This window comes from Asparagus officinalis, chromosome 10, assembly GCF_001876935.1.
Source record: "Asparagus officinalis chromosome 10, Aspof.V1, whole genome shotgun sequence".
Lineage (NCBI taxonomy): Eukaryota > Viridiplantae > Streptophyta > Magnoliopsida > Asparagales > Asparagaceae > Asparagus > Asparagus officinalis.
Genome location: NC_033803.1, coordinates 40,001,440 through 40,015,975, shown reverse-complemented (window position 1 = coordinate 40,015,975; position 14,536 = coordinate 40,001,440). Strand labels below are relative to the sequence as shown.

Sequence of the window (14,536 nt, the reverse complement as noted above, 5' to 3'; positions counted from 1 at the left end):
TTTTCGCCATGGACAGTTCGTTGACACGTGGTGTCCGCTTCTGAGTCTGGAATTTATCCCCATTCCTTCCCTTTTCAAGGAATCTTATGAACTTCACTATCCTAGTAATTTACTAGTTTAGATTAGATTAGATATTTCATGGTCACAATGTATTAGGGTCTGTTTGTTTGCCTAAAAAAATTGGAAAATCAAAGAAATGGAAAACTATTTCTAAGAAGAATTGTTTTGAGAGTATTTGGTTTGCTAAAAAAAGAAAAAAATCAAAGAATGGAGATGATATGAGATGAGTTGTCATCTTATTATAGGATGATGTGAGTGGTTTTTTAAGAAAACTTGTTTTGATGTTGTTTAATTGACGAAAAAAATAAGGAAATGAATTATAAGAAAACTATTTCTTGTAATATGTTGTTTTCTTTTGTTTGGTTCATTCTTAAAAATAAGAAAATAGATGAGATGAGATGAGCTGTTATTATATTATTGCATGATGTGATACACACTTAAGGAATTTATTTTCCTAACTTTTGGGAAGAAAATGTGTGGAAATGAAATGTTAATGAGATGAGATGAGTTGTCACCATCTTTTTGGATGATGTGAGTGATTTGAAATAATGAGAAGAGATGAGTTGAGTGATGTTGTGGATGAAAATAATATTTTATTAGATGTGATAGATGAGTTGTTGGATGAAAATAATAATTTATTAGATTTGGTGGATGTGATGGATGAGTTGTTGAATGAAAATAATATTTTATTAGATGTGGTGGATGAGTTGTTGGATAAAAATAATTTTTTTATTAGATGTTGTGGGTGAGTTTTAGGGATGAAAATTGATAAAATTGTACTTTTTGAGCTTTCTTGGTTTTCATTTCTATTTCTTGGTTTTTTAGAAAATAACCAAACAGGCCCTTATTGTATTTTGGAGTGAGAAAACACATGGCTTAGAAAATACTAAAAAAAAAATCATATAAAAGGCCTCCTGAGAAAATCATAAAGGCAGGAAAAAATTCTTATATTCTGTTTGTATTAATTCAAAAATATATATGTTCTTATGTATGTTTGTTTGTACTGATTTAAATTTAAAATTAATAGTAATTTACTCACATTATAGTCTTTTATATATATATATTATACTATATCTACGTATTCATATATATCATATATTACTATTGATATTATTATATATATAAAATGAGCTGGATAGGAAAGTTGCGGGTGTAAACCAAAGACCTCTTGTCCATTTCGCTGTGGCACCCATATGCATACTCCCATTAATTCTCATTACTTGAAGCCTTATTAGATGTGCTATCCATATGTTTTCATATGAGAGAATTTCTCTCATATACAATGATGTGGCAACAATCTCTCCACCAAGTGTTATTTACGCAGGCTATTCTCCTCTCCTTACTTTATTCACTTTGGTCAGGGAGTTCTATCGCTCCACGATCATTGTATATGAGGAGGGGGGTGAATCCTCTCCATATGACATATGTACCCATTAAATCCTAGGCTAATATATATATTATATAATATATACTATCACGTTATACCTATATTATATCATATCTACCGTATATATATGATATATGAATACATTACCTGGAAAGTTCAACCAGGTAGAAGTTTCACAAATGTACATAAATGGCTACCTTTTTTAGACCAAAAAAAGAACACACATCTTTTGTAGTTGAAAGCACAATTGCTTCCACACAAAGGCGCATTTGCTTTAGCAAGTGGCGCAGAAAAAAGAAATCCACTTTAGATGCTTTCCACAGAATATCACAATCCCAGTGTACCCAATAACATAACCTGTCTTTCTCATTCTCTCAAAGCACTGATAACCTTCATCAAGGTCTCATTGTCTCAATCAGCCTTTGATACATGCATGTAAGCTGAGCAGAAGAGTCTAAGACAGCAGAGGGCAAAGATTCGATAATGCAAAAGCCCACAAAGTTTGGGCCCTACAGAAGAGTCTAAAAGCCATTAGGTTTCTCAGTTTCCACAATTCACAGGGTACACAAACAAAAACATTAGCACAATCTACAAATATGAACAAGCACTAAGAAACAAGATTCAAAGTCCATAAAATTCCCCAGCGTTTAAGCAGAGGAATGAACTAGCTTAATCCCCACCAACTTGCCTCTTCCAAGAGTCTTCCACTATCAACTCATCAACTCCCCAGTCCTCATAGCTGTTAAAGTGTCACCAACATCAGAATCATGCTAACATGCATCTTTTCAGTTGATTAGCACTTCCAATCATTAAAGAGATATCCCAGAAGTGATTTAAGACGTTTACCTTCCATCAGGCAAATAACGTCGGATGGTGAATGGAATCTTGCGCTCACGCAGCTCCTTCATCGCAATCTAACAATAAAATCAAGCAGGTCTCAAGAAGTTTAAGAATAAGCAATTGTTACAGTAAAAAACAAGAAGGTCTATGTAGTGTGTGACAAAAATGGACGCTAGTCCGAAAGAAGAAAAAAATTTAACTGTTACTAATGTATCAGAATAAGTTAACTGCTCAGTGAAATAAGTAAAAAAAAGAAAAGAAAAAAAAATAAAAAGAAAATATTGACTTTGACTTAAAGACTGCTAAAGAGAAGAAAAATATATATGAAGTACCACCATCCACCAACACCCATTAAATTCTAATCCACATATGCAAGTGTTTCCACAATCATTCATTTGACATCACTAAGCATTCTCCAGATAGAACATGCTTCGTTTTACTATTGCCACCTACTCTTTTAGTCGCCAACATAAAATGCATTAAACCCATTTATATACATACAATTGACATCAAGAAATTTGTGTATGCCAATATAATACATGCATTTCAATGATAATTTATACAATGAAAAGATTATTGTCAAAAACAAAATCTAACATATTGAGCTCAAAACTCTAATTTAGCCACGTAGAACAAATATGAAAAAACGAGGCTATACATTAAACAATATGATAAAATTACAAAAGCAACATGCTTTAACAGAACAAGTATGCTGATCTCATTAACACTGTGGGGTTAAATCAGTTACGTGCTATTCAATTTGCAAGTTTCAGAACTAGTTTGCATAAAACTTGCAGATGAACGGAATACAACTTCGTATTTCATGAACCTCTCTTAGAGAAAGCAAGTAATTACATAACCCAGAAACTTCTATAAAAACAGACACATTTCCTTTTGAATACCCAAAGCAACAAGTATATTCTGCAGTATTTACCTCAAGGGGATCAGTCTCTCCTTCAAGCTCCACCATTACTGGTGCATTCATGCTGCACAACCCAAATCAACATTGTGAAAACAATGAACGGAATGTGAAATATGGGAATTTTAACAAGAAAAGAAGTTGAATGAAATACCTAATCTGGAGAGCACGTGTACCCAAAATTCTTGCACGCTCGTACTTTGTCATGTACTTTGTAGTTTTACGTGACCGCTCAACAGATGCTTCATCCTTGTCTTCAGCTTCTCCTCCAACGATATCATCTGGAACATCTTCATTATTATTCTCCGCATCTATCTCTGCCCCTTCCTATACACAGTAACATCAGATAGAAACCAGTTGAGAAGTATTTCCATAAGAGAATCCCCTCATATCACATATGGTACCCATTAACTCTTGTGCGTGCTTGTGCCTGTAGGTGCGTGCTTGTGGTCTGTGCACACATACCATATTTACATATACATAACAAAATTTTCAAACATAACATCATCATTGTCAAATATAGAATATAGTATCACAATTTCTTAATAATAGTTCTACATAACTAATAACTCTTCTAAAAAGCATCATCAAATGATTAAATAGAATAGCACCATCAAATGATTAAATCCATTCGGTTAAAAGCAATCAAACAAGTCTTACCAAAATTGTAGTCGAGACTCGGGAGTCACAACTGTAGCCTATCTTCGCTGTGGACGTGAAGAGGAGATGGGTTGGAGAAGCGAAGAGGAGAGAGGACCATTCGGCAGGTGGAAGAGAGGACGACCAGTTGAAGAGGGGAAGGTGAGGCGGAAAGGAACCAGGAGGCGGCGGCGCCGAAAAATGAGTATGAGAGCAAGGGATGAATCAAAAGGAGGAGGCAACAGCGAAAGATGGGGTTCGATAGAGAGCCGGAGAGGAAAGGCGTAGGGTTAATCACGATAATGGGCTTGGCTGGGTATTGTTTTGGGTTTAGAGTCACTGAGATTAGATTTTGGACGGTTGTGATTTAGCCATGCGTCCAAAACACAAAGACCATTTAACACAACATAACATGGGCTATATAACGCATAACCATAACGCACAAAAATCACGTTTTTTTGCGTTAAATTGACAGGTAAGTGCAGTTTGCTTTTTATGCCCGTGTTACATAACATTTTGGCCATGTTACGTGCTACAATGGGTTATAACGTGTTCTAAAATGTGTTTTTTTAACATTGATCGTTAATGATCTATGGAACAGTATGTGTCCAAGAAAAAAAGCAAACTAGAATTTATATGACTCATTTAGTCCATTTAAAAAAAAAGATGAGAAACATACAGATATGTAATTATATGTATATACATATACACAGATGTATAAATATATACATCTATGCGTATATGTATGTACATATATATAATACATACATATATTTTTATATTTGTATTTATATACATCACACACATATATACACACACAACACACATATATATGTAATTATGTATATCTCTATGTATATCTGTGTGTGCGCGCGCCTATATATACATATACATACATATATAGGGAATGATGGGTGTGATCTGGCCGCTCATCTTGCTAAATGAGCTAGCAAGTGATAGATTGGTGAGGTCCACACCTTTTGATGTGACTAGCAATGTGGGCCTCACCACATAGCTATCTCTTGATAGCTCATTTACTAAAATGAGCCGTCACCTCATATCCATTATTTTCACACACACACACACACACACATATATATATATGAAGAGAGAGAGAGAGAGAGAGAGAGAGAGAGAGAGAGAACAAATCTATACATTAGAGAACAAAAGAGAGCAGAAACAAAGCACAGAAGTTAAGTAAAAATCTGGCTAAGTTCAAACCTCGATTTCAGGCTCTGGTGGCTCATCCTCATACCTGGAGAAGAACTTTTCATGTTAATGAATAACATCCTCAATTGACAAATATCCAAAGCAGCATACATTAAGATCTTAACAAATTTTTGTTGACAAGGGATGTTGCCAGGTCATCATCCATGAATAAGAAAAATCTAACATCAATTGGCATGATTATCCAAAATCCCAGATAAATAAAATGAATTTAACAAAATTAAATGTTCTACAATTTATTAGCTAACTTAAAAAGCTCAACTATATGGTAATAAGTTGGTAATGCAAACAATACAGGTACTCTACAAGATAAACTATGTTAAATCTCCTAATCTCCACTTAAAACCAAAGATCTCCATACGTAACAAACATAACATTCACTTCAATAATGGCTGGAAGCACAAAACAGTTTATGAACCCCTCTAAATCACTCATGGTGATGTGTGACTCAAATAAAGTTTTCACTAGTGGTGGTTGAAGATATTTCATCACATTTATAGAACATCATTCCAAATTTCCAGGTATTGTTATACATATCTCGTCAAATCCAAAGACGAAATCTTAGATATGTTTAAGGTGTAGCATACTTTAAATAAAATGATTGAATTCTATCAAGGGCATGCATTATCATGAAATTATTGTTCTCTATACACCTCAATCCAATCTGGCTGCTGAAAAGAAAAAAAACAACATTATCATGGAGTATCGGCATGATGAACTATATGCTACTCATCTCGGGAGCAGCAGAAAACCTCTAGGAAGAAGTCTCGTACTAGATTGCTATATTATCAATCGATTTTCGCATAACACCTCTAACGTCACCCTTATGAATATTGGAAAGGGAGAACACTGAGAACTGATTATTTCAAAGTCTAGAGACAGTTGGCTGAGATAGCAACCCAACGAAATCAAGATTTACCCTCCAAAATTGCTATGGTGCATTCATTGGATATGCCCTAGACAACAACATTACTCGTTTCCTAGTAACTAACTCAAAATTTTGTGCAATCCAACAACAACTTTATTGAAGAGCGTGATATGGTATACTTTGAAAATAATCTTTTTGCTAACAGGAGTCACTTTGTTGAATTATGAACCTGGTTAATGGTATGACGAGGATGACTCATTATATGCACTCGTTCATGCATGCATGATCTATCCGGTATAAACTTGTAACTATAGATGGAGATAGATGACATGTGCACGCATGTACAAACCGAGTTAGTAAAGAATTTTTTTTAACCCAGTAAGTGACTGAGAAACATATACATGCATAAACCAATTTATTTTCTTCATACACATTCTTACAATGCAAGACTATGTTTAACCCAATTAGTAACTGATTCAAAAGAAATCATCAAAACTAAGAAGGAATTACAAAATAATAGCCGAATAATTAGAGGGTAAACTCTATAAAACAGGAAATTTGTGTCAAGGTTAAGTTGAGGAAGGGGGATACTAATAATGAAAAGTACACATTGACAATTGAAATTGAAGGGGAATTACTTTGGTTTCTGAAAAACAAAAAATACTCATAAATTCAAGAAATTTTCATACCAAAAATTCAGTTTTGGAACAATTTCTTCCAACAAGGACTAATAACCTATTCCATGAAAACTAGAAACCCTACTAAAATCAATTCAGCTGGAGCCTTGTCCTTCTCGTAATTGGGTTTAGGTTCATCTCAGTTTTATTCCTGAAAAGAAATCGATTAAAGCAGTAAACCGCTAGAAAAATCGACGAAATCTCGAAGCAAACCGAAGAAAACGAAGGGAATCAGAGAAGAAATCTTGGAGGGAGAAAACGAAAGAGGGTTACCCCATGTCCATGTCGTTGTAATCTTCGTCAGCCATTTGATCGAATGCTCGCCCCTTTCGCTCTGTCAAATTTCGACCTAAACCCTGCAGAAATTGAAACCCTAGAACTTTCTCCTCTTCCGCTCGACGAAGGTAATTAATCAGGACTCTCTCATTTTTATTGGTCGCTTCGTGGGCCGAATTGTTCTCGCTACATGGCCCACACGTTTTTAGACGGGCCGTATTATTTCTGTGATGTGAATTCTACATTGGAATCATATCCTAATAGTGTTACCATAGTGATCTGTCCTTGTTTTGGTGCAATTAGTATTGTGCTGTTAATACTATTAACTCATTGTGAGAAAAAATTGGGTATAGAGTAACTTGTATTTGATGGTAATAGCACTTGTGGTCTACTGGGGCTAAATACCCATATTAGTATTTTAATTTCACCCCATTTATCAAGAAGGTATTTTAATTAAACAAGTTTGCTTTAAGACATTTTAATTAATTCAACTTACCAACAAGACCATTTTTCTCATCGGCGACCAGTTTTCCGGCGAGAACTCGTCACGTTCATGGCACATGATGACTTAAACTGTTTTTAAGCTGCTGATGTGGCACGGATTTTCTAACGTGACAATGTTTAAAGGCGGGAATTAACCCTCTAAAAATCCCAATTCACCCAAAATACGACAGATTCGCACATTTTATTTTTCAGAATTTGAACGCGAGGGAGAGGGAGAAATACAGAGTGAGAAATCGTGGAGGAGACAGTTGAAGGAGATAGATTACAGGGATTCCATGTGATGGTGTTCCTCAGTTGATGCAGAAGGTGATTTTTGGAGGACGACGACTTGATACAAATTGAAGCCGATGCGAAGGTTTGATTCTCTTTATACTTATGAGATCTTTTGGTGGTTTTGATAGAATTAGAGTTTTCACAGTTGGGGTTTTTTTTCAATAAATAGGATTGAATTTGTTTGAAATAGAGTGAAATATATATCTTTGTTAGTGATTTTTTAACCACATCAGCAGCTTAAAAACAGTTTAAGTCATCACGTGTCACACACGTGACGAGGTCTTGCCGGAAAATTGGTCGCCGGCGAGGAAAAAGGTCTTGTTGGTAAGTTGAATCAATTAAAATGCATTAAAGCAAGTTTGCCTAATTAAAATACCTTCTTGATAAATGGGGTGGAATTAAAATACCAATATGGATATTTAGCCGGTCTACTAGTATGGACATATTTGTTTTATGTTTGAATATATTTTTTTTTTGCGCATAAGGATGATGAAGTGACTTGAGGGGAAACAATGGATATCAGAATAAATCTTTGGAAATTTTTAATAAGGAGACAGTAAGCTTTATTAGATCTAATAAAATTTAATTTTATTAGATAATATAAAACTTAAATAATCACAAAACTAGTTATAACATAATAGAATTTAATTTTTAATTTACATTTTTGATCAAAAATTTTTAATTTACATTTGATAACAATCTTTTTTTTAACATAAGTTGACATTTAATCATTTAATAATAAGGATAATTGAACATTAGTAAGATTGAGAGGATATAAGAGGCAATTAAAACTTTCTGCACAGCAATCTGCAGTATAGTATAATATTAATTGTATTTTGTTGAGATGGTTTCTATTTCTTAGCCTAGCATTTCATACCACGTTGCACAAGCACAATACATAGCAATTCTCATTATAGATTATTGTTGGTTAATAGAGAATATTTCTCTTTTGGCCTTATATTCTTTTTTAAGTAGGGGTGAGCACAATTCAGAGAAAATCAATTAACTGACCAAATTGACCAAAATTTAACGGTTTAGTTTGGTTTTAAAAAAAACTTCAATTTAAAACTGAAATATTTAAAACTGAAATAACCGAACCAACCATTCTCTATATAATTGCCTAAAACTTATGTTTGTTCAAGTTGAATAGTTAATTTCATGATATTTTGTATATCTTAATTCATAAATGTTTGATTTTAGTTTATAAAGTCGCTGATTTTATGAGTTTTCTTTTTGATTTGGGATATGAGATGTGTGAAAAGTTTGAAGGAGTAGTAGTCTTGTCTTTTAGCTAGAAATTCTTTAACTTTGTATGTCTAAGATCAAACTAAACAAATCGAATCGAATTGCACTAAACCAATTTGACACGGCTGCACCTTCCTTAAATTTGATGTCCTCATTAAAAATGCTAAAAAAAGGATCATTGACTTTTTCTGGTGTCATCACGAAGGCTTTGGATCTAACTTGATTTCAAACGCTCAATCTTGTGTTGACTCGAGCTTCTAAAGTAGGCTTTTTTTCTTTTTTCTGAAAAGAAAAAGATGACGGTGGATCCTTTGGCTTTGATGCCAATTGATGAGGAAAGAAAGCATAGTGATTTGTTGGGTATGATTAGTTGAAATAAAATATAATAAAATAAAAATAATTAAAATTGCACTCTCCATTTACAAGAAAAAAGATACCAATGATGGATTATTCTTGTAGGTCCAGCCCAAGATAAGACCCACATGAGGTTCACATGAATTAAAATTCTATCTAGAAAAGGATTTGGATGATCTAGTTATAATAGGAACAGGTTTGAAAAATTCTATTTATGAGAACCCTAGAATTAATTTTTTTTGTGAACAGTAACCATGAATAGTAACCCGAAAAAAGAGGGGGGGAGAGGGGGGGGAGAGAGAGAGAGAGAGAGAGAGAGAGAGAGAGAGAGAGAGAGAGAGAGAAACGTTCAGATTCCGGATAGCTCAGTTGTCCGATTACAGTGATTCAAAAATCGTTGTCTTCAGAACGATGATGCCGTTGAGGGTACAGTGTTGATTTCTTTGCAAGAGTTAGAGATTTTTTGGTGAGACGGATTTTAGGGTTTTGATGCCCTAGAGGTAACACTGTATCTTTCTCTTATAATTTAATCTTCAAGTTCAGGTGTAACTTGGAGGGATTGTACTCTTAATTCATAGTGAAATATTTATCTCTAGATTGCCCCATGGACGTAGGCATGATTTACCGAACCATATTAAATCTTAGTGTTTGCTTACTTATGGCATTTTTATTTGTGTCGTTATTTGTTTAGTATTTAATTTCACAAATTAATCTCCCTAAAATTCCTAACAAATGAAATCAGAGCTCTGATTTGAGGCGTACTTTGAGATGGAAAAGATAGAGAGTTTTGGTATAATGATGAAATTGGATGGTTCCAATTGGCAAGTATGGAAGTCCAAAATGAAAGATATTTTGTATTGTAAAGATTTACATGACACTATTGAGGGAGATAAAACCAAGCCAGAAAAGATGACTAATAAAGAATGGGAGAAACATACAAGAAGGCAATTGGTTATATTCGGACGTAGATCGACGTTAGTGTGTTTCGTCATGTATCGGGTAAGACTAATGCGGAGTCTCTTTGGAAGAAGGTTGAGGATCTCTACGAGCAGAAGACCTCGGGAAACAAGGCGTTTATTATGAGGCGGTTGGTGTGAACTTGAAATTCAAAGAATGAAGAAACATAGCAGGACACTTGAATGAGTTCAAGAGTTTGATTAATCAGTTATCTACCATGAAGATGACTCGATGATGTGCTACAAACTTTATTGCTATTGGGTTCTTTGTCAGACAGTTAGGAGACACTAGTCATGACAGTCAGCAACGCAACTCCAGATGATGTATTATCGATGAGTATTGTTACTAGTAGTTTATTTAATAAGAACACTCGGAGGAATTCTACCAGCACAGATAACTCACAGATACTTGTAGCGAAGAACAGGGGCAGGTACAAGGACCAGTCAAGACGTCGTGGCACATCCAAGGATAGATCAAAGGGAGAGGTTGTTATTATTGTGAGAAGCCAGGTCATATCAAGAAGACTTGTTGGGCATTGAAGAAAAAGCAAGCTGGGAACAAAGATGAAAAGAAAGATAAGAAGAAGAAAGTTGACAGTGACAATACAGGTACTTTGTCTGATACCGATGTTAAGAAGATTGTATGCATGTTACAAGTCTAAATTCCGAGTGGATAGTGGATACATGAGCTACATGTTATGCTACCTCCAATCAAGACATTTTCACGTCATATAAAATTGGTGACTTTGGTAATGTAAAGATGGGCAATACCAGCTACTCAAAGATTATGGGACTTAGTGATATACACTTGCAGACAGATGTTTGCATCGGGAATAAATTTTATTGTAGAATTTATTCTAACTAATTATCGATTACAATGAATACAATAGAGTGAGCCTTTATGCTTTGTAAAACTACTATTTATAACAAAACAAGATTACAAGTGCTTTCTAGAAACACACACGGGAACGTTTATCATTCGTTGCTTGCGTGAGATCTTTGCATGTGCTGGGGGTGCGTTAGCCCATGGACGACCGAATCACAGATCCAAATTGAATCGTGAAGAAGGCTTAAGGTCGATGTTTCGTTTTAGAAACAAAGACATAATTAAATATCTTAACAAAGTAAGATAAAACACTCTTCTCGAGATTAATTCAAAGCTTAGATCTCAAGGAATCGCAAGAGCTCTGAAAGGTTTGCACGTGATGAAGATTCTCTCTCTCCCTTGCTTAGAATGCTCAAATCTCTGCTCTATTCTACTCAATAATGCTCCGTCCTGCTCCATAATACTTCCTCTTCCTATATAATGGTCTTAGGAAGGTATTTATAACCCATAAGAACCGTAACTAAAGTCTAGAGTTAAAACAAAACAAGTCGACAAAATCCCTATTTCTGAGACAATCGTGCCTGTCTCGGAAACATGGTTCATTCATGTTCATTTGGTAACCATTCCCACTATGCTTTAATACCATTATTTTAGTAGTTATTGGCGTGATTTTCACTTGTAATGTCTCCTCCTCGATTATGGATGGTCCCAAGCAGTTGTGAAGCCACGTTGATCGCTCAAAACTTGAGAAAACTATCACTAAGTCCACTCTAGTTTTCGAGACAGACGCAAGTGTTTCAAAAACTATGATTTGCCTTCATAACTTTCAAGATAGCCACAAGTGTTCTAAGAAACTATGATTTGCCTTCATAGCTTCCGAGATAGTCGTAACTGTCTCAGAAATTATGAGTCTTCTGATAGTTTCTAAGATATGTTTTGCGCCTCGAAACTTGTGTGATACGCTTCTTGTACATTCCTTAGTTGATCTTTGATTTTGGATGATCCTTTATAACTTAGATAATGGTGTTTATCTCATTCTCTTCATCTTGAGCTATGTGTGATACCATATAAGTAATTTTTGTCGCCTACAGATACCCCCTCTAAAGTATTTCAGCCCCATTCTTTCATAGAGGAGGCTGAAATACTTTGGATATGATATGCCCATCCTTCAATTCTTTGACTTCTTTAGCTTTTAGTCTATTCACTATTTTATCAAATAGCCAAAATTCTTCTGGTGCTGCGTTTATCGTCTGACCGTTGTCAAAATCTTGAACTGAAGTGTGTTGATTTCTAAATTTAGCTTGTGTCGTTGAGTAGATGATGAACTGATCATCTTGGTCGGGAATTCATATCTAAATTATGATTAAACTCCCAGGGATTATCATTGATCTTAGAATTGATCTGCGCCTTATTTCAGCAATCAACGCATTGACTGGCGTCAACCTTCATTGCGGCGTGAACATAATTTATACTCATACGTAACTGGAGTCTACACAGGTTAAGCTCTTAAGGTGTTGGGTCAAGGAGAATTAGTTTATATTCATGTACTCCTTGGTGTTTCAAGATATATTAAAAATAGGTTAAGGATGCCACGCGAACACAATTGAAAACACATTGGGTTAGCCCTTCTTCCGAGACAGTCACAACTATCTCAGAAGCACGAGACAGTTGAGACTTTCTCGCGACCGAACCGACAGTGCACTTCCAGCGGGTTATAAAACCCAACACTTAGAGATTTTTTTCTCACTTTTGCCCGCTTCCTTGAGTTCAAAACCTCTTCAGATTCTTTCCTAAATAGTTCCCAATCCTATTCACCTTCCTTTTCCTCAGATTTCATTGGATTTGGCTCGAGGAACCTAGGGTTTCAAACTTTTCTTCAAGGTATATTCTTCTAACTCTCATTCTTTTTTTACCAAAGCTCATTTTTTGTTGATCCTTGATGAAAACCGAGTCTCTAGGATCACTTCTTGGGTATTCTTCACATCTTTGTTGATTTTAATCTCAAAACCCTAACTTTTTTGCAGGATCTCTGATAAAAATCACTTTTTTATCATGTCTCCCAAGAGATCTCGCATCCCGAAAAGTAGATCTACCTCCCATGCAGCCGAGATAGTGGAGCCCATTGTTGCTTCATATGGATGTATATCTTCTCAACTTTTGTTGATTTAAAGTTATCATTTCATAGATATATCCTCATTTGCTATCCTTTGAGAGGTATTCGGGAAGAGTCGGTATCCTCCTTTTTGGGGATCGGCGCTAAAATATATTGTTTTGCTTGGCCAAAACACATCTCAAGGTAAAAAGGGCGATTTTATATTGTTCCGCATTTTATAAGCTAGATATATCATCATAGTGTTCACATACAACGATGTGTATTGCCTTTTGTACGTGTAACAATTGAAACCGTCTCGCCTATCACAAGGTGGTGACTCTATCTTGTGGAATTATGAGATAAATTCTACCTCTTATTGTCCTTAAAATATCCTTTTAACTGGATTCCAACAATTATATATATTTGTTCTCTTTCCAGTCAATTTTTCTTCCATGGCCTTCTCTGATAGAGAGGTCACATGTCAGAGCAGTGCTATGCACGCTCATTATGAAGGGGTTCCTTTAATTGAAGAGGCCCCCCAATTTAGCTCTGACCGTTTGGAGGACGTCCCTGAACTCATACAACAAGGGGATAGTCGTATTTTACGTCAGTTGATTACTGACGTTCCATTAACTTGGGACCATGGTTCTACTTAACCCCTAAGGAAGCCACAATACTTATTTAGAGACTCCGTAGAGGATCCAGAGAATCTTTCCTGTGAACCAGCATAATGGTTGAACAAGTGTGGCTCAGTATGCAAATATTTACCACCGATTCCTCGCCAGCACTCTCTTCTACAGTTCCGAAATTTGGCGGTAACCTGAGAGATGTCCTGGAGATTGATTGAGGATCATTAGTGCGTCCATTGTGGGTTTATCAATAAGGACGCTAAGGCCCCATGCTCGAGCGACAAGCATTCTATCAAAGGGCTTCACCCTAGTATATTAGGCTAAGATAATTTGCCTTAGAATGAGCTGTTGCTTAAGGAAAATACAGCGAAGAGTCGTCTGGCTCGATTGGAATGAGAGTTCCTAATCAAGAAGTTCAGGTGCTATGGTTGGGTCCACTCTTCTGTGGATAGGTGGTGGACAAAGATGACCAGTTACGTGCTTAGTTGTTGGGGAAACGAGCTGGCTGATAAAGGATTATTCATCCCCATATGTGCTAGCTTGCACGGGTTGCCGATCAGTGCTGACCACTTCTTTGCCTTGTTCAAGACTTACAATCCGAACACTAACACTTTCTTCACTAAGAATGGAGACTTAGGTCTCCCTCTTCATGAAATGATGAAGGTTTTCGGGCTACCAATGGGAGATGTACCTTACTAAGAATTCTTCCCAATAATTAATCAGCTCAACCGAATGAAAGAAAGAGCCACTGTAGCTTATGATAC

The 14,536-nt window shown here is 35.6% G+C and overlaps 1 protein-coding gene across 1 annotated transcript; it reads right to left on the bottom strand.

The window, feature by feature from the left end:
* On the bottom strand, window positions 1,796-7,043 carry LOC109825382 (DNA-directed RNA polymerases II, IV and V subunit 6A-like). Its single transcript, XM_020392238.1, has 6 exons — window positions 6,891-7,043; window positions 5,067-5,100; window positions 3,361-3,533; window positions 3,222-3,273; window positions 2,294-2,361; window positions 1,796-2,186 (listed from the first exon to the last, which is right to left on the bottom strand). The coding sequence occupies exons 1-6, from the start codon at window positions 6,923-6,925 to the stop codon at window positions 2,117-2,119; spliced, it is 432 nt and encodes a 143-aa protein (XP_020247827.1). The 5' UTR covers window positions 6,926-7,043; the 3' UTR covers window positions 1,796-2,116.

Coding starts and splice junctions, on each gene's coding strand:
- LOC109825382 (XM_020392238.1), bottom strand. CDS start 6,925: ATGGCTGACGAAGATTACAACGACATGGACATGGG. Junction 3,534..5,066: donor CACCAGAGCCTGAAATCGAG/GTTTGAACTTAG, acceptor TACTGTGTATAG/GAAGGGGCAGAGATAGATGC. Junction 3,274..3,360: donor ACACGTGCTCTCCAGATTAG/GTATTTCATTCA, acceptor TGGGTTGTGCAG/CATGAATGCACCAGTAATGG.